The sequence below is a fragment of the Spinacia oleracea genome, chromosome 1, assembly GCF_020520425.1.
Source record: "Spinacia oleracea cultivar Varoflay chromosome 1, BTI_SOV_V1, whole genome shotgun sequence".
NCBI classification, from domain to species: Eukaryota; Viridiplantae; Streptophyta; class Magnoliopsida; order Caryophyllales; family Amaranthaceae; genus Spinacia; species Spinacia oleracea.
Window position 1 is genome coordinate 77,455,371 of NC_079487.1, and position 19,996 is coordinate 77,475,366.

At 37.2% G+C, this 19,996-nt stretch overlaps 2 protein-coding genes across 4 annotated transcripts; one reads left to right on the forward strand and one right to left on the reverse strand.

The window, feature by feature from the left end:
• Positions 1–595: 595 nt before the first annotated feature.
• LOC110800311 (uncharacterized) lies at positions 596–5,698 on the reverse strand. 2 transcript variants are annotated; one of them, XM_022005622.2, is made up of 7 exons: positions 5,076–5,698; positions 4,875–4,980; positions 3,262–4,173; positions 2,987–3,049; positions 2,668–2,888; positions 2,161–2,279; positions 596–1,086 (listed from the first exon to the last, which is right to left on the reverse strand). In XM_022005622.2, exons 1-7 carry the CDS (start codon positions 5,142–5,144, stop codon positions 978–980), a joined length of 1,599 nt encoding a protein of 532 aa, XP_021861314.1. In that variant the 5' UTR covers positions 5,145–5,698; the 3' UTR covers positions 596–977. The 2 variants fall into 2 exon arrangements, with proteins under 2 accessions (XP_021861314.1, XP_021861313.1); XM_022005621.2 differs by having other exon boundaries at positions 3,262–4,395.
• An 81-nt stretch (positions 5,699–5,779) lies between these two features.
• Positions 5,780–13,273, forward strand: LOC130465816 (uncharacterized). 2 transcript variants are annotated; one of them, XM_056834666.1, is made up of 5 exons: positions 5,780–6,475; positions 6,663–8,853; positions 8,957–9,305; positions 12,351–12,413; positions 13,152–13,273. In XM_056834666.1, the coding sequence occupies exons 2-4, from the start codon at positions 7,054–7,056 to the stop codon at positions 12,410–12,412; spliced, it is 2,211 nt and encodes a 736-aa protein (XP_056690644.1). In that variant the 5' UTR covers positions 5,780–6,475; positions 6,663–7,053; the 3' UTR covers position 12,413; positions 13,152–13,273. The 2 variants fall into 2 exon arrangements, with proteins under 2 accessions (XP_056690644.1, XP_056690640.1); XM_056834662.1 differs by lacking the exons at positions 12,351–12,413; positions 13,152–13,273 and adding an exon at positions 9,393–10,817.
• Positions 13,274–19,996: the final 6,723 nt, after the last annotated feature.

Sequence of the window (19,996 nt, forward strand, 5' to 3'; positions counted from 1 at the left end):
AGCATGCTACTCTTTTTCTTTAAAAAAAATCTTATCTACTATAAATTATTAATGAAATGGAGTTTTCATGGTCGAATTTGACATTTAAATATCCAATTTGGCTCTCTTATGAAGATAGTGAAATAAAAAGAGAGAGAAGGGCGGCAGAGGCGAATCGATAGAGTATCGATGGCGGCAACAGGGGTGAGGAGAGGCGCGACCGAAGCGGGAGGTGGGTGGCAGAACTGACAATGAGGAGGAGGAGGAGGAGGTGCCACCACCATGAGAGGGAGGGGGAAAGTGGTGGAGTAATGGAGAGAAGAAGAGATTAATATTAACCCAAACAACCATTTATGTCAAAGGGGTTTCTTTTCCTTTCCTTCTCTTTCCCTTTGTTCAGTTCATATCTTTTCTTTACCCTGTGCAAACCAATCTCCCCTTTAATTTGATTGATTAATGTTTGGACTTGGATAAAACACTAAAAGAAAACTCAGGAGCTACTGTTGACCAGTCTCATAGGGTAAGCGTGAGGCATAACATTGATGGCATATCATTGCTAGTCTCTGATGATACATTTCTAATTCATCTGCTGGTGCTTAAAAAACAGTTAATCGAGGAATACGCAAGCAGAGACATATCAGATTTCGGAACACAATTATTCAGTCACCTAAATACAGTAAAGCACAATGGCTTAGCTACTTTCGAGAATCAAGTAGCAGAAAAAGGGTAAAGAAAAATTTCTCCTAACTACTATAACATGAATATCCAAACTGTCAGTTTTCTACACCTATCATCTAAGAAAATTGACTGGATACATTGGTGAACTCACCAGCTAATTCTACATGGAAACAAGCTCAGACAGATCATTATTCCGCAGGGGAACAGGGCGGTGAAATTTGTAAATGCACATGGTGATCAGAAGATCTGGAACTGTGTAAGGAAAAGGGCGAAAAAACTGTAACTGGAAACAAGCAACTCTCAGATGTTGGGAAGAATGGTCAGCAGCAGCTGACATTTTCCCTTGACGAAAGAAAATTGCACGTCGAGTAAATGGAAGCTGCTGCAGCTCTTACAGACAAATCTTTCTCCGGATCATCAATCTTTGATCTGTAGTCAAAAGAAGAACAGGAATAAGTTAATACTTTGTATATCTTTAAAGCTGACCATCCTGATCACGGTTAACGGGCACAAGTAAAACTTAAGAAAATCATGATATCCTCCATACTATTTCTGAAAACTGTAATAAGGGACATTAAGAAAAGCCAACTGCTAGCAATCTTATCCAAAAATATCCTATAAGTTTTGATGGGTTTCCCCTCACGGCCTCACAACCCACAAGAAAGGGATCAGAGCAAATAAACAAATAAATGAATGAATAATTCCTCTGTTGCACAAAAATTGTACTCTTTCTGTTCTGTGAAATTTTTAATTGGTTGTCCTGGCTCACAGTCCACTATGATTACACCTATTAGCTATTTTCCACCTTTTTCCTTTACCGAAGATCAACTAAGCGTCTAAGACAAGCTTTGTGAAACGTAAGGTTCAAAATAAAAAGAACAAGACCATGAGAGGTAATCCGGATAATACGTATTCACAAGCTATGAAATTCAACCCAAAAATCAAATAGTAATCGCCCCATTATGCATACATCAACTTTTCCTGGTTACGGAAACAAATTGAATACACAGTAACCACAATTCCCTGTGTCGTATGATTGCAAGCAGTAGTGCATCATTTTTCTTAAATATATGCCTACGGTTCTTTTATATTTATGCATACGGTTCTTCTGGATCTACAAAAACATTTCTTAAATATGCCAAGCAAGCTTTAATGGAAACAATACTATGTACCTATTATGCACATTATATAGTTAGTCCTATACATGGCAATACTGATGATTTTCGCAGTCAGAAATCAGTCAATAGAGCAAATTATCAATATCAACCTAACAAGCGTGTACTAGAAGAAGACAACTGAAGAGTAAACATTCTTTGCAGATTGGATTCATAAAAAGAGCAAAGCATGCATCAGAGGCATAAGAAGATAACAAGGAAAAATAAGCAACCACATCTTCACATAATAAATAACGTTAATCTAGGAATAATCCGATGGTTAACATTATGAAAAAGAAATGAACATATATTCTCATAGAAGCAACAGCGTCAAGGACTAGAGCGCTACCTTAAGTTGTTATCTACAATTCCCACATGCTGCATCTCAAATATTGTGTTCCAATGTACATGTTGCAGACCTTGATCACAGTGTAACATCATTTCATTTACTTGATTTATCCAGCACTCCTGCGACACACAAAAGAGAGGAAAAATTAGTAGCTTTCAATAAAATAAATCATCATTACCCCATTGCCTCTGAAGAGGCTCCCACAACAAGCGGGGTAAGGGGGGGGGTCGGACGTACTCAGCCTTACCCTGCAAATTGCAGAGAGACTGTTTCCAATTGACCCATAAGCAATAAACAGGACGACCATCTTCTACTTCATGGAAAGGAAGCAAAGAGGTTTTGAGAGCCACTTTGATTTAGTCCATTACATTTGCTAAAAGCACAAATTAACCTTTGGCTCCATCAGAAATGGATATAATTTAGTAGCTTTCATTCCAAACATAAAATAAGCATAAACCTAAGACTTTTAAGGACTGTATACAAACTGCTGTCTACCTTTTAACTTACCAGTTGTTTCTCCTCTTCACAAAGAGAATTATCCATCTGGTTGAACAGCTTACTCCAATGAGATTGATGCAATTCAGCTGTTGCTTTACTAGTGTAACCAGAAGTAGAATCCTTCATAGCATAAGGATCAATCTCCTGGTTGGGAGGGAATTCTTTTGACAGCAGGAAAGGCAACTCAGTAGTAATAACAGCACGTACTCTCTTCTTACTTCGACGCAAAGCTGCAATGGAACCACAAATACAGCAGGCAACTAAAATGATCCACATTTCTTTAAAGAAGAAAGCTCAAATGTAAAACTGTCAGTAAATGAAAATTCACCAGCAAGACGGCCTTTTATGTCCTGATGTAGAAGCTGCAGCCATTGGGAAGCTACTGTAGCAGCTGAAGACCGACAGAAAGAAAGAAAGAAAGAAAGAAAGAAAGAAAGAAAGAAAGTGTTAATGGTCAATCATAGCCAGTAGCAATCTAAGGAAAAAACACATAGTCTAGATATGTGCTCCATTATAGCTGCAACTTTATAAAGATCTTCAACAATCACCGCAACACTGAACACTTCAAGCAAAAAAGAGGTAAACAGAAGCTCAAGAACACACCTTTGACAGAAAGAGTGTCAACACTGCTGCCATTTGCTGATTCCTCATTGGAAAGACAGCTGGTACTTTCTGTGACCTTAGATGATGATGCCAACTTTAGAGCAAGTATATCATTCTCACTGTAATTCTTGGTGTTTGAAAACAAAGATACATTTGGGTAAGATCTCCTCTGCTCGGTGACGGAGTCCCTGCATCCAGTCCTATCCCCTGAACTAAATAAGTTTGAAGGATGATGTAAAAAATGGTTCTCATAGAGTAAATTGCTTTCTGGCATTGAATAAGAGAGACCAGATCCATGTACCCCAGAAATATTTAAATTTTCTTGTTCTGTATTTCTTTCAGATAGTTCTCTACTTTTCATCTCGTTTGCTTGTCTGCGATTTTCCTTTTTCTCAGATTTCACAAGTGCCTGAATAATGGAATGCACCTGTTTACTATTCCTTACATGGTTTATAATTCCAGGGTTCAATCCATTGAGCAATCCACTAGGAGCAGCCATCTTCGTAAATCTATCAACCTGTTCCTTCTTTGCTTGTTCCATCATCTTCTGCTTGAGTACCTCATTTTTGTTCTTCCTTCCACGCTGCTTAGGCGCTGCTGGTATGCCTCCATAACTATTAGAAGATGACATAAAACCATTTTTCTTCATCTCTTTCCACTTTCTTAGAGCATCTTTACCCTCCAAGCGGCCTGTGGTTCTCCCACTATCCGAAGTGTCCTTCGTCTTCTGATTATTTTGGGATCTATGGGTGTATAAAGGATCATGATTTGCTGAGCTAGCAACGTCTTCAGCATTAAGATTCAAGTGATTACCATCCAAAGACATATGATTATGATCAAGGATGGCTTTGCCTTTTGCATGTGAGGAATGTTTTTTGGGACCTTCTAGAGACACAACAGCTTCAATATAACCTGTATTTTCATCAGTGCACATTTCAGTATTGAGATCCAGTGGTGTAGAATCATTATGATCAACCAAATGCATTGATTGTTTCGATCCCCCTTCTAAATGTCTTGTATCTGCATTTTCAATGGCATTCTTATCAAGAACTTGCGAACTCTGAGTCTCTATAATGTCCATGTGTTCCTCACTTTCATCTATTTTAGAAGTGTCAGGTTCATCAGTATCAATTCCTGTGGTAAGAGAATTCATGAATTTGCCTCCATTTGTTAATAAAAACTAGATGCACTACCAAAAGAAACAATGCAAGTTCTAAAACAAGGCCAAATGAGGAAGTCCAACACTAATTCAAAATAGCGTAAGCATGATGGCTGCTTTGAGCACCATATTTAAACTATAGCAAACTGTAGTACGTCACAATTGTCATATAACAAGAAACTGAGTATATAGATAATTACCTACACCCATAAATTGCATAAACCATTATGTTCAACCACACCATTTCGAGGGAGAAATTTTCATCAATTAAAAAGGGTTCCAAACCCTTGACAGTTGGCATGATAATGCAGATAAGAATTTCATTAAGTTACAATGCTAAAAGCAACACCACCAACCTCAAAGCAGTCCAGATCAACTAAAACTAAGCTACACCTAATACAAATCAAAACAACACCAAAATTTCAAAGCTTTCGAAGGCAACCAGACATACTACCTTCAGATTGATGAACTGATTGGAGATCCCTTGTCTTAATCTGCTTACGACTTGCATGAGAGTCATCCTCCAACTCTTGGCCTCTCCGCTTTGCACCCACCACCATCTTCACAGACAAAAATCCACAATAAGAAGTCAAAAACATAAATCAAACTCCAAAAAAAACACTCCTTTTTTCAAAAACAAAACTGAAATGCAAACCTTAGAATCAGATTGTGGGATCCTCCCAGATGCCTCAGAATCACCATGGGAACTCATTTCATCCCCCATTACCAACTTATAGCTCAAAATCAACCCTTTTGAAGAGAAACAAAATCTCAAATTTGAAGATAATCAAGCAGAAAAGGTAAAAAATTACAAAAAATCAAGAAGCAATCCCTAGATCAAGGGAAACAAACAAAAAAAGCACGCGAATCTGATTGCTGAAAAGGGTCGGTAGGAAACTCATTGAATTTTGATGGGTAGTTGGTAATTCCGAAATCAAAGAAGAAATGAAGTGGGGTTGAGAATGAAAATTGAGATTAGAGAAGGAAGCGCGGGTATTAGGGTTTGTTCTTGAGGGGTTTTAAGCTTTTTTGGTTTTTTTGGAGAGAATCTTTTTTGTTGGTGAGTGTAAATTGGGGATTAGTTTACAAGAGTAGAAAATTGATTCGAATTGAAATGGGAAATAGAAAATGGAAATGAATTTGAATTCAAGTATAGCGCGGTGAGATGAGTCATGAGTGTGCTCACTGCCGCCTCCATCTGTAGTTTCGAGTAGTTTTCTCTCTCCTCATTGGGATGGGCTTGATATTGTTTCCCGCAGGAATGAAAGGTAGGGCTCACAGATATTGTGCAAAATATATTCAAATTCAAATCAAATGGAGGGTAATTTCGCACTACTCGCCGCTCCCTCCCCCCAAATTTTATGGTAATCACTAATTCATTACTCTACTAATTTATTTTAGTACTTTACAAAGAAAAAATAACTTGCAATATGTTTAATCTTTTGGAAAAAATAACTTGCAAATTTTTTAAGATTTGATTTGTTGTTGAAATGAAAAGTGTGGTCTCGTGTTGGAGAATAATTAGAGATTTGATTTGTTGTTGATTTTCGATTGCATGTTCCAAATTTCAAACAGATGTATAATAAACGGATTTTTCATAAAATGCCCCTGAGGTTTTAAAAAACGCACCAAATACCCTCGCCTGTTTCGATTCACATAAAATACCCCTATTTATCCGTACTGTTCATGACATGCACCTGTCAGCTAACGCCGTTAGTCTGCCGTTAGTGTTGTTTTACTTATTTGCCCTTAATTTTAGTTTAGCGCCATTGAGTTCCTTCACTTTCACAGAAAGACCAAAAAAAAACGTTCAAATTCTTCTCTTTCTCTCTCCTCTCCCCTGTTCTTCTTCAAGCTCTAATCCTACTCAAACCCCAGAAATTCTGGGTAGATCTTCAATATTTTTGTGAATTTTGCTGCGCACCTTAAAGGCGAGTTCGTGGGTTGTGATTTTGCTTCAATCGCGACAAAAAAGGGAGAAACTTGAGGCGATTTCCACTGGAGTTAGTGTCGAAGAGGAAACGGGAATTTTAAAGTTGGTTAGTCTACTTCCAGGTAATAATCTCTTCTTCTCTGTTTAATTTTGCTGGTAAACTTGTTTTTTTTCACGAAATCGATTAGGGTTAGGGTTTCTGAAATTGTCAGTTTTTTTTTTAAATTGCGCAAATTTCTTGTTGGTTATTGGTCAATTGTGGTTGTTGGAATGAAAATTGATGTTAGTTTCATTATTTTTTTCCTTTAGGATGAGTTCTATTTGGTTGTTACTACGGTATGGGTCACATAGTTTTGATATTAGAGTGGGAGACATGGAAAAATATCGTTTGTTGAAGTTGTTTCTTGATATCTTTGAGGAATCAGTTAAGCAAGATGTTTTTTTGCCTAGTACCTTTAGCTTGTATGTTGAGGGTCCTTGTGGTAAGGTTGAATTGAATGATGATAAGACTTTAAGGCTTCTGTGGGGATGAAATTGGGGTAAAGACACTGCTGAAATTTGGGTTGAGGGAACAGATAAACCAGGATTGGTGTTTAGGAATGATGTTGAAACAATTGAGAATCATAGAAAGGAAAAAGAGAGACAACTTAAGGAGAGACAAGAGGAATTGTTGAGGGCTCAAAGAGAGGAGGAAGAGGCAATGAGGAAACAACAGGAAAGGGAGGACATTTTGAGGGAAATACAGGAACAAATGGAGTACACTGTGGCTATGGAGGTCCCTGTTGTTGATTGTGAGGACTTGAAGGTTGAGTATGTGAGAGTCATTAGCAAAGATGATGCTGATGAGGTGTTTCCAGGTTGCTCTCAACCACAACAAACACAAGAATCCCCAAAGAAACAACCCACCCCACCCAAACCTGCTTCTAAGTCAAAAGGCAAAGATAAGCCTGCTTCTAAGAAACTAACCCCCAAAAGGAGGGCATCAGCTAAACAAGCCACTCCCCCACAGAAACAACCCACCCCACAGAAACAACCCACCCCAGCTAAACAACCCACCCCACCTAAACAACCCACCAAACAACCTACACCACCACCCCCACCACAAAAACAACCCACCCAACCAAAACAAGCCACCAAACAACCTACACCACAACCACCACAACAACAACAACACAGACCACCACCAGAACATCCCACCTCTCCACCACAACAGCACACCCCTCCACCACCACCACCAAATCCCACTCCACCACAAAACAACCAAACTGATGAGCCTAACAATCAAGCACCACCTGATCAAGCTCAGCCAGTGAAAAAGAAGGGGGGCAGAGCTAGACCTGAGGGGTTTAGGGTTAACAAAGTCACTGCTAAGAAGGCTGGAACTTGGGTTTCCAAGGGAAAGGGAAAAGGGAGAAAGGGTACAGGAAGGTCTAAGACACCAGGGGTTTTTGCTGATGTTGGTGAGATTTGTTCAGAAGAGGAGAGTGAGGATTCTGATTATGAGGAATCAGATTCTGAACAAGAGGATGTTCTGAATGATTGGATTGATTCTGATGTTGATGATGAGGTGATTCCTGATGATATTCCTGATTTGGGGTTTGAGGACTGTCTAAATGGTTCCTCAAAGATGGATAAGGCCTATAAAAATGGCAAAATATGGACTGATCAACCATATGGGTCCATTAAGTTAGAACCCTGGTTGATCTTTCATGATAAGGCCACATTTCTTGAAGTGTTGAGAAGTTACTGCATACAGGAGGGGTTTGGGCTTGCTGTTGAGAGGGCTGACAATAGGAGGTACACAGTAGTGTGTGCAGTGGAGTCATGTGACTGGAGGATACATGCCAGTAGGTTGTTTGGCAATGTTAGCTGGGCCATTAAGGTGATCAGTGGGTCCCACAGAACTTGTGGGAGGCTTGAGGAGAATCCAGTGGTGACCTCTGAGTGGTTGTGTAAGCACATGTTGGGGAAAATAGAGGCCAATCCAGAGATTCCAGTGGAGACATTAAGGAGGTATGTACAAAAGAAGTTTCAGTTGAGGGTGAAAAAGAGGCTATTGTACAAGGTCAGGAGTATGGCCAAGGAAAAGCTGCATGGTGGTTGGGCTGAAGCATATGAGATGTTGCCTAGGTATGCTGAGATGATTAAGCAAACGAACCCAGGGAGTCATGCACTTATAACATGGGGGGCCAGTAGTGGGGATGTGAACCCAAAATTCAGAGCTTGCTTCTTCTCATTTGCTGCACAAGTCAGGGGGTTTCTAAGGGGTTGTAGGCCCATAATTGGAATAGATGGGGCTCATTTAAGTGGTTTCTACAAGGGCATTCTACTGACAGCAGTTGGCATAGATGGGAACAATGAAATTTTTGTTCTTGCCTATGGGATAGTAGACACTGAGAGCTGTGACAGTTGGACCTACTTCATGAGATGCTTGAGGCAAATGTTTGAGCAGGAGGGTTGCAACAGAGATGATTGGACCTTCATCAGTGATAGGATGAAGGTATGTGTACTGATCTGATATTTACTCTTTTCTGATCTTTACTTTTTTCTTATGTTTATGTTTCTATATTAATGAACCTATTTTGTTGTTTGCTGATGTGTAGGGTGTTGAGTTGGCAGTTAGAGAAACTTTTCCTAGAGCAACTAGGAGAGTTTGCTGCCAACACCTATACATGAATTGTAAGAACAATGGCTTCAGTGGATCTGCATTCCACAAGCTCTTTTGGATAGCTGCTAATGCATACAATGAGTATGTGTTTGATAAGGCCATGGTGAAGATCAGTGAGTACAATGCAAATGCCACTGCATACTTGAACAACTGCATTGAGCAATGGTCTAGGCATAAGTTTGACTCTACTGTTTGTTGTGATCACAACACAACAAACTTTGTGGAGTCATTCAATGCATGCACAAAGCCCTTCAGAGACATGCCTGTCTTCTCATTATTGGAAGGTATAACTCCTCTAATCATATTCATGCATAATATACCCCCTGTTTTTGTGTTGTTTGTTGTTTAATGTTATATATGTTGGTGTACAGCAATCAGAAGTTGGTGTATGCAGAGGGTGGGGGCTAGATTTGACAAGGCAGTTGACATGGAGGATGGTCAGCTTATTTCATGAAATTTGTTACAACTTTACTTCATTGCTATCCAAATCAGAAATGCAAACATTAATACACCAACTTTTATTGCAAAATTGATTTGTTGTTTCTGTTGTTTGATCTTCTTCTTCAATAGCTTCAACTCTTCATGCATTCCCCTGCTCTGTTCTTGAACTCCCCAGCTTTGTTCTTGCATTCCCCTGTTTTCATCATCTCTGTTTCCCTTGCTCTAAACTTCATCACTTGTGTGCTCAAGAAAACCTTTGCACCACTTGAAATGATCACAAGGATCATACTTGTAGTAAAGCTTTTGCGGATTTTTTGCCGTTTCCGAGCTCCTAGTGGAAAATCTTCTTCCGCAATAGCAATTTTTATTAGGAACTCTAATGTATGCTAAATTTGGGATGGAAGAAGATTCGGTTTTTGAATGAGAGCCCATGGTTAATTTGGAGAGGGGAAAGTATGCAAGTGAGGTGAACACTAGTAGCATTTATAGGCAGCAAGAACATAACGGCTATATTTTGCTTCCTAGGTTTAAAAACTAGCCGTTAAATTCAAATTCCTGCAATTTGGGTATCTAGTGCAACTTAATTTCAAAATAGGTATATATTATGCATTAAGTTTATAAAAGGGGTATACTGTGAATTATAAACACGACTTAACGGAGGACTAACGGAAGGTCAGTTAAGGGGTATTTGGTTCAAACTTGGAAAAAAATAGGGGTATTTTATGTGAAACGAAACAGGCGAGGGTATTTAGTGCGTTTTTTAAAACCTCAGGGGCATTTCATGAAAAAACCGTATAATAAAACTTGTCAAACGGGTCAGTCGGGTCAGATTATAATAAATTATGAATGATTTTCTAAAACCGAATCGTCTTCTAATACCGTACATGGTTCACAACTTGGGCCATATTTTGAATTCTACAAACGATAATCCAATAATTCCAATTAGTTCACAAAGAACGAATTTGTGTCTTTCCAACAAGATATTATAGGCCCAAAATTGAGTCCGGACGAGCAAGATATGACCTTATCAATCCGTATACCCCTAATTGCTGTACCCATGTATGGCTGTACCCCCGTCAAAAACGACGCGCAACTGGAATTTATTAAAAAAAAATAAAAAAGTTATATCACGTGCTTTCTTTTTAATAAAAACATTGCACATAAATTTTCCAAATATCATAAATCTCTCATTTTTGTTTTCTCTCTCCCCAAAAGTTTCTGTAATACCCCGAATTTTTTAAAACTCGATTAATTATGCTTAATTATTTTTATTTAGCTAAAAGCGTTTTAAATCCTAATTTCGAACTTTATTTTAATTAACGAAATTTTATATCGCTTGAATTTTTAATATTGTTACACGGTTTATTTTTCAGTTTAAAATTTAATTTCATATTTACGAACTTAACGACCTTTTTAAATTTTAATTATTTTCGGATTTCTTATAATTTCAGAACGTTTTTATTTTATTCGGAAACTAAATTTATTTATGTTTCGTTAACGATATATATATATATATATATATATATATATATATATATATATATATATATATATATATATATATATATATATATATATATATATATATGTATATATATGTATATATAGAATTATTTTAGCTAAATATTTCTATTTTTAGTAGTTTCTAAAAATGGCAACGAATTTCTGAATTTTGGCATAATCTTGAGAAATTACGAAATTGCCCTTAGAAAGCTAAAATTTCCTTTTCTCTTTTCCTGCTTGCTTTACACGTACAAATGGGTGAAGGAATTCTCTTCCTCCTCCGCTTCCCTAGAAACCAGTCCCATACATTGTAAAGTTCAAATTGAGTTCTTCCTTTTCTTTCTTTACAAATCCAACAAACACAAACCAAATTTCTGAATCAAAAATCAAACCAAAAACCAAGTTCACTCCCCTTTTGTTTCTCTAATTTGAACCAACCACCACCACCATAACCACCGACTACCACCGCCGTTTCCCATCACCACTATCACCGTTAAGCACCAATTCCACCATCCACCTCACTGTCGGATTATTTATTCGACCACCACCACCACAACTCCCACCCTCCTCCTCCTCCTCCCGCGCACTCCCCTGCTCTCTCTTTCCTTTCCCCTGCTACACCACCAACACTGCAGCCACCACACCCATCCACCCTCCCCTCGCGTACGCAACCCAAGTCCCTCCACCCGCACCGCCAAGTCGCCTCCCCTCCGCCCAGCACCAACCGAAAAACACCCCACCCTCGATCTCCCCTGTATTTCCCCTGTTTTGCGCGAACTTCTTCTCCCCTCCCCTGTTGTTCTCCGTCGCAGAACAACCACCACCACCGTCACCTCCGGCGCGGGTTCGTGTGTCTGCGCCGCCCAGCTCAGCCGCCCTCCATCCTCTCCCTCCTCCCTGTTCGTGCCCTTTCCAACAAACCCAAACCAGTTTCATTTGAAACTTTGGTTTGTTTCCTTAAAACCATAAATTGAGTTGGGCCAAAATCATAATCATTTGGGCTTTAGGTAAGAACAATCTAAATTTTCAGAATTTTCATAGTATTTACGTTTTAATAAATTGTTTTTACAATCCAATTAATTACTAATAAATTGTTTAATATTTTCAGGTTTTATTATCGATTTTAATAAAATAAATTACTAGCTTGATTTAGCAAAAACCGAATTTATATAATATTTCCATGTAAATCGATTTCTGAAATATATAAGTATATTTCGATTAAAATTTCGTTTAATAATAATATTTTCGTTAAATTTCGAAATTATTCTTTTATTAAAATTCGTTAATTATAAATTCATTACTTATAAAATTTATTTTTTTATAAAATATTGATTTTAGATTATTTATCGTTGTAGTACTAATTCAATAATTTAACATTCTGAAAGAAATCGGACTTGGAGCTCAAGAAGAACGATCCACCAGACGGGAAGTAGAAAACTACGGTTGAGGTAACGACTATTGCTAGTACCCGCAATTCCCTTCTAAATGTGTTTGTGAAATTATGACGATATGATTGAATTTATAAACTGAATGTTTTGACATGTTTTATTGAATTGCGGGAATTGAATTATGTTGTGACTGTATTATTTCGTATTATATGATTCGATTGTATTTTCTCATAAAATGATATTTATGCGATGCCATGAAAGAAATGATATTTTATTGATCCCAGGATAAAAATGATGTTTTATGAGCTAAATGAGTTATGATATTTCAACTGAATATAGAAGCCAAGGCTTAATAAAAATACATAAAACATGATAAATGAAAGTGAAAGACCTGGTTTGTCTGGCGGTATATAAACTACCATCCTCCTATCTATCGGTCATGCATGCACCACGGACACCTGTCCACCCATGGATTACGAGCCCATGCTCCCATGGTTTATGAGCCCAGGCTCAGGGCCCAGGCCCCATGTTACGATGATGAGCCCAGGCTCTTATGGGCCCATGCCCAGTGGAGAATTCCTTCACGGCTCGTACTTGCCGACAACTAGCATGTTAATTAAAAGTTTATGAATGACGTTTTCATTATAAGTTTATGAATGAATTAAATATGATGTTTTATTAAATGTTTTACTTATTCTATTCTCTCAGTGTTATTAAATAAAATGAATTGAAATGAATTTACGTTGCTAGGGTAGTCGTTACTGAGTCTTCGGCTCACCGTTTTGTTTTCCATTTTAGGTACTGCGGGGAACGATGGAAACGAGTAGTGGCGAGGAATTTCACATTAATATTATCCACCTAGTTATGCTAAATGTTTTAATAGTTTAATTAAAGACTTTTAGTAAGTTATGTACTTTTATTTTGGGAATATAAAGGTTTGTTATATTAATTTGGAGTTTTCATAGCTTATGTTATGATAGTTGCCTTGTAATTCCCAAGAGGGAGTTACGGAAGGTAATGTCCTGACCAAACTAGGTTGATTCCGCTGCTAATTATGATTTAATATTTGAATTAGAGGTCGGGGCGTTACAGTTTGGTATCAGAGCGGAGGTTCTGCGACCGTAAGTGCTAAACCTCACGGGTTTTGCATGTAATAGAATTCATTAGGCTTTAAGCAAAGATTTTTAGGGAATAAGTTAAAAAGGAATATGTTAAAATCATGTTAACTTAAAATGAAATGAGTGTGAGCGTAGGAACGCACGGGATAAAAGGGATTCATTTCTCCTGTTATTTATGTTTTCCTGATTGAGTATGTTATGCGAAATATCGATTATCGAACTTACCAACGATGCCACGAACGAAGCTCTCAACAAGCGCAACATTCACGATGACGTCGTCCACAATGATGGTCTCCATGATGATTTATATGACGACCAATCTATAGAAGACCACAAGGAGATGATGGAACGATTAGGAACGGAAAGTACTATGTCAACTGAATTAGTCAAAGATTCTCGGCAAACGAAAGTCACTAACGTAAACGACATTATGTCACTATTCACCCTTGAATCCACCAATCTATCATCGCAAGCCGATTCGATGGAATTTGAAGACTGGATCAATCATATGGATCAACTATTCGATACTTTCGAAATGCTCTAACGAATGGAAGCGGATATCGTGCTAAAACAAATGCTTATTATCGATGTCGAGGTAAAGATCATCTCGTTAAAGATTTTCCTAAACCACCTCCAACGAATACCATAACATCAACCTCGACCAATCATGAACGAAACAACAACAATGCTAAATCCATCACGCCAGTCAAGATATGTAAGAGATTTCATGATAAAAGACAAAGATGATGCCAACGCTGATATTATTTTGATTTAGCTCTCTCTCGCTTTAGAGTCGAACTTCCCTTGATTTCACATTTATCGTCATATGTTATGTTATGAGTTTTCTACCCTAGATAGGCTAGGCAAAGTTTAAGCATTACTGTGTCCTTGAAAAAGTTAAGTTAAGCACGGTTCGAACTCAAAGAATTTGTGGATATGAATTGTTTTGAGGAATTTTTATGGTTATGAAAATCTTTAAGGATAGAATAAATATTATAGTACCAAACGAGACTAAGGATGTATTTCATGAGTGATGGATCACTAATTAAGTGTAGGTTATTTTAGGTTTAAAGTATTCAAGTTGTGAATGATATTGATTCTAGGGTTACCTCCCCGTGTTAGTTATGACGAATATATGGATGTTTATAAGTACTAAAGTCTATTATCGAGGAAATGATTGATATGTCTCTATTAAGGAAGCTAAGAAGTCATATACAGAAAAGTTATGAACCCAACATGAGTTAGGATAAAAGACCCGTACGAGTTGATACATGAATAGAATCTTGAGGATTTTACCAAGATAAGCTATCAAGTATTAGTCTGTCAATAAAGTTAAATGATAGAGTACCGAAAGAGCATGAGTGTGTATTTTTATAAGTGGCGAATCACCAATTCAATCAAGGTTATTTAAGGTTTAAAGTGTTCAAGTTATGATTGATTTATGAGTTACTTTCCCGCACCCTTTATAATGATTGTTCTATGGTTGTAAGTACCCGAGTGTATTTTCAAATATGTTAAGGAAGTTAAGCTAGAATTTTAAAAGTTATATATGCAAGAATATTATGCGCCACCAAACATGATGTATGGTGAAAAAAAAAAATGAAATTGAGCTTACGCATAAAGCTTTGTGGATTATAACAAAAGGAGTTATCAAGGATTAGTCTGTCGGTAAGGTTGATGGTATATTCTTGATTTACCTTTCCGCGTCATTATAGGGATTGTTTTTATGTATTTATCTAAACAGATGCTTGATTTTAAGGTTTTGCAAAAGTGTTATGTGGAGGAATATGATTTATGGTGAAAACATGAATTTGAGTTTGCATATAAAGCTTTGAGGATCCTAACGAAACAGGCTATCGAGGATTATTCTGTCTATCAGGTTGATGGTTTCAATTAATGTTATAAAATTCGAAGATAATTATGAGTGATTGAGGAATGAAATGGAATTAAGGATAGAAAATCGACAAAATGACATGTCTATAGAACCAGGTAGTCTAAATTGAGTTTTCTAGGAGCTAGATTGTTTCTGATAAAGGCAGACTTGGTGGCTTAGTGTTATCCGCGAAATACGAGATTCACTAACTTAAAATATTAAGGATAAGTAACGAAGTTCTATGTCTAACGATATATTTCTAGCCATGTGATTGGAATGGAACCCCTGCAACGAACGTAGCCAACGAAGTTACTCAACGCAGAAGAAAAGATCGGAGATCGAAACCAAAACGTATCGAATAAAGAAAGTCAACGACAAGATTCCTGCAGCAAAGAAGCTCAAGAGCAAATCGAAAACGCAATATCTTCGAATAGTCGCCTAAGAATGATATAACGTACGAATCACGATGTCTTATGTAAATGTGTTAATGAATTAACCATGCTCGTATTTAGATCAAATGATTAAGATATTAATGTTATGCTTATGTTGAATGTGAAATTTTCAATTTATGGATTATGTCTTTATGATATGCTTTATGGATTTTGTTTATGCTGACATGATTGTATTTGTGATAATTAATCGTTATACATGGATGTCGTCTTGATGGAAGTTCTCCTCAGCTCAGAGTTCGAGATTGTTATAATAAATCACTTTTACAAATTATTTGAGTATTGCTATTGCTAGATATATATTTATTTATTTTCATTACATATGTCTTCAAAATTATATTTTTGCATTAAATGTTACTATTTCAAACAGGGTCTCACAAAGTAAAACGGGAACCTAGTCTATGCTAACAAGTTTGCCCATTTTATGTTTTTTGCTCCTCGGTCCTATTTTATGAAGTAAAGTGGAGATACGAAAGACGATGGCGGAATGTAATTGACTTTAATGACGATTAAGGATCAATATATAATTTTGCCCCTTTTGTATTCTTTACTCTTCGATTCTAGGTCTCGGGTTGAAGCGGAGTTATAAAAGAAGATGGCGGAATGAAGGCTAGACATTGTCGGAATCGTAATGAAATTGTGAGATCTTGGTTTTTAAATAAATATCATACTTTTATTCAAATGTTTTCGATTTTTCAATTTTCAAGTTTTGAGGATGAAACTTTTTCTAACGGGGTAAGAATGTAATACCCCGAATTTTTTAAAACTCGATTAATTATGCTTAATTATTTTTATTTAGCTAAAATCGTTTTAAATTCTAATTTCGAACTTTATTTTAATTAACGAAATTTTATTTCGCTTGAATTTTTAATATTGTTACACGGTTTATTTTTCAGTTTATAATTTAATTTCATATTTACGAACTTAACGACCTTTTTAAATTTTAATTATTTTCGGATTTCTTATAATTTCGTAACGTTTTTATTTTATTCGGAAACTAAATTTATTTATGTTTCGTTAACGATATATATATATATATATATATATATATATATATATATATATATATATATATATATATATATATATTTTATATATAAAAAATTATTTTAGCTAAATATTTCTATTTTTAGTAGTTTCTAAAAATGGCAACGAATTTCTGAATTTTGGCATAATCATGAGAAATTACGAAATTTCCCTTAGAAAGCCAAAATTTGCTTTTCTCTTTCCCTGCTTGCTTTACACGTACAAATGGGTGAAGGAATTCGCTTCCTCCTCCTCTTCCCTAGAAACCAGTCCCATACATTGTAAAGTTCAAATTGAGTTCTTCCTTTTCTTTCTTTACAAATCCAACAAACACAAACCAAATTTCTGAATCAAAAATCAAACCAAAAACCAAGTTCACTGCCCTTTTGTTTCTCTGATTTGAACCAACCACCACCACCATAACCACCGACTACCACCGCCGTTTCCCATCACCACTACCATCGTTAAGCACCACTTCCACCACCCACCTCAATGTCGGATTATTTATTCGACCACCACCACCACAACTCCCACCCTCCTCCTCCTCCTCCCGCGCATTCCCCTGCTCTCTCTTTCCTTTCCCCTGCTACACCACCAACACTGCAGCCACCACACCCATCCACCATCCCCTCGCGTACGCAACCCAAGTCCCTCCACCCGCACCGCCAAGTCGCCTCCCCTCCGCCCAACACCAACCGAAAAACACCCCACCCTCGATCTCCCCTGTATTTCCCCTGTTTTGCGCGAACTCCTTCTCCCCTCCCCTGTTGTTCTCCGCCGCAGAACAACCACCACCACCGTCGCCTCCAGCGCGGGTTCGCATGTCTGCGCCGCCCAGCTCAGCCGCCCTCCATCATCTTCCTCCTCCCTGTTCGTGCCCTTTCCAGCAAACCCAAACCAGTTTTATTTGAAACTTTGGTTTGTTTCCTTAAAACCATAAATTGAGTTGGGCCAAAATCATAATCATTTGGGCTTTGGGTAAGAACAATCTAAATTTTCAGAAATTTCATAGTATTTACGTTTTAATAAATTTTTTTTACAATCCAATTAATTACTAATAAATTGTTTAATATTTTTAGGTTTTATTATCGATTTTAATAAAATAAATTACTAGCTTGATTTAGCAAAAACCGAATTAATATAATATTTCCATGTAAATCGATTTCTGAAATATATAAGTATATTTCGATTAAAATTTCGTTTAATAATAATATTTTCGTTAAATTTCGAAATTATACTTTTTATTAAAATTCGTTAATTATAAATTCATTACTTATAAAATTTATTTTTTATAAAATATTGATTTTAGATTATTTATCGTTGTAGTACTAATTCAATAATTTAACATTCTGAAAGAAATCGGACTTGGAGCTCAGGAAGAACGATCCACCAGAAGGGAAGTAGAAAACTACGGTTGAGGTAACGACTATTGCTAGTACCCGCAATTCCCTTCTAAATGTGTTTGTGAAATTATGACGATATGATTGAATTTATGAACTGAATGTTTTGACATGTTTTATTGAATTGCGGGAATTGAATTATGTTTTGACTGTATTATTTCGTATTATATGATTCGATTGTATTTTCTCATAAAATGATATTTATGCGATGCCATGAAAGAAATGATATTTTATTGATCCCAGGATCAAAATGATGTTTTACGAGCTAAATGAGTTATGATATTTCAACTGAATATAAAAGCCAAGGCTTAATAAAAATACATAAAACATGATAAATGAAAGTGAAAGACCTGGTTTGTCTGGCGGTATATAAACTACCATCCTCCTATCTATCGGTCATGCATGCACCACGGACACCTGTCCACCCATGGATTACGAGCCCATGCTCCCATGGTTTATGAGCCCAGGCTCAGGGCCCAGGCCCCATGTTACGATGATGAGCCCAGGCTCTTATGGGCCCAGGCCCAATGGAGAATTCCTTCACGGTTCGTACTTTCCGACAACTAGCATGTTAATTAAAAGTTTATGAATGAATTAAATATGATGTTTTATTAAATGTTTTACTTATTCTATTCTCCCTGTGTTATTAAATAAAATGAATTGAAATGAATTTATGTTGCTAGGGTAGTCGTGAAGGAAATAATGCCCTTGGTCCAAGTATGCATTCAATGTTAAGTCTAATAAATGCGGTTCAGTATTAATTAACAAGTTAATAATTCAGTGAGATCAAGTGAGCTGAATGCCTAGCTAGAGGCCGCTTCAGTTCAAGTGGAATTAATGATATTAATCCACAGCTTACTCTTGACTGAACCCGTAGGGTCACACAAATAGTACGTAAACGGATCAAGTATTTAAATGCATTAAATACTCTATCTATGGATATTCGGAATCGACGGATCTTGGTTTCAGTGGGAGCTGAGATCGTCACAAGCAAGTGAATACTCCGGAAGCGATGATATTGCCGGAAACGGAAATATGGATCGCATCGGAAATATAAATATTATCCAAGTCGTAGATGTTGCCGGAAACGGAAACATGGTACGTATCGGAAAATATTATCGGAAATGGAAAATATTGCCGGAATCGGAAATATTGCCGGAAACGGAAATATTGTCAGAATCGGAAATATTATCGGAATCGGAAAATAATTCCCGAAACGGAAATATTAAATATTTGTTCGAAACGGAAATTAATTCCGGAATCGGAAATATTAAATATTGTTCGTATCGGAAATGAATTCCGGAATCGGGAATTTAATCGGAAGCGTATCGTACGAATTAACATCGGACGAGGCTCGCTAGACGAAGGCCCAGCACGAAGCCAGGCCATGGCCCAGCGAGCCACAAGCACCATCGCACGCCAAGCCTCGACCAGGCCCAGCGCAAGGCCAGGCCCAGCCAAGGCCTGGGGCGCGCGCGCGAGAGCACAACAGCAGTGGGCCGAGCGCTGTGCGCCTAGCGTGGGCCGCAAGGCTTGCGCGGGTGTACGGTGCTCGTGCAATGCTCGTGCGGGAATCCTAAAGCAATCGGGATTCGAAATATGATTAAATCCTAAAACTGTTAGATAATGATTATTTAATAGACTCCTAGCAGGATTCTAATTAAACTAATTAATATCCTAATAGGATTATAATTCCTTTTCCATACCTCTATAAATAAGTGCCTAGGGTCATAATTTATAGACACGATTGAAGTATTCAAAGGGTAAGTTTTTGAAA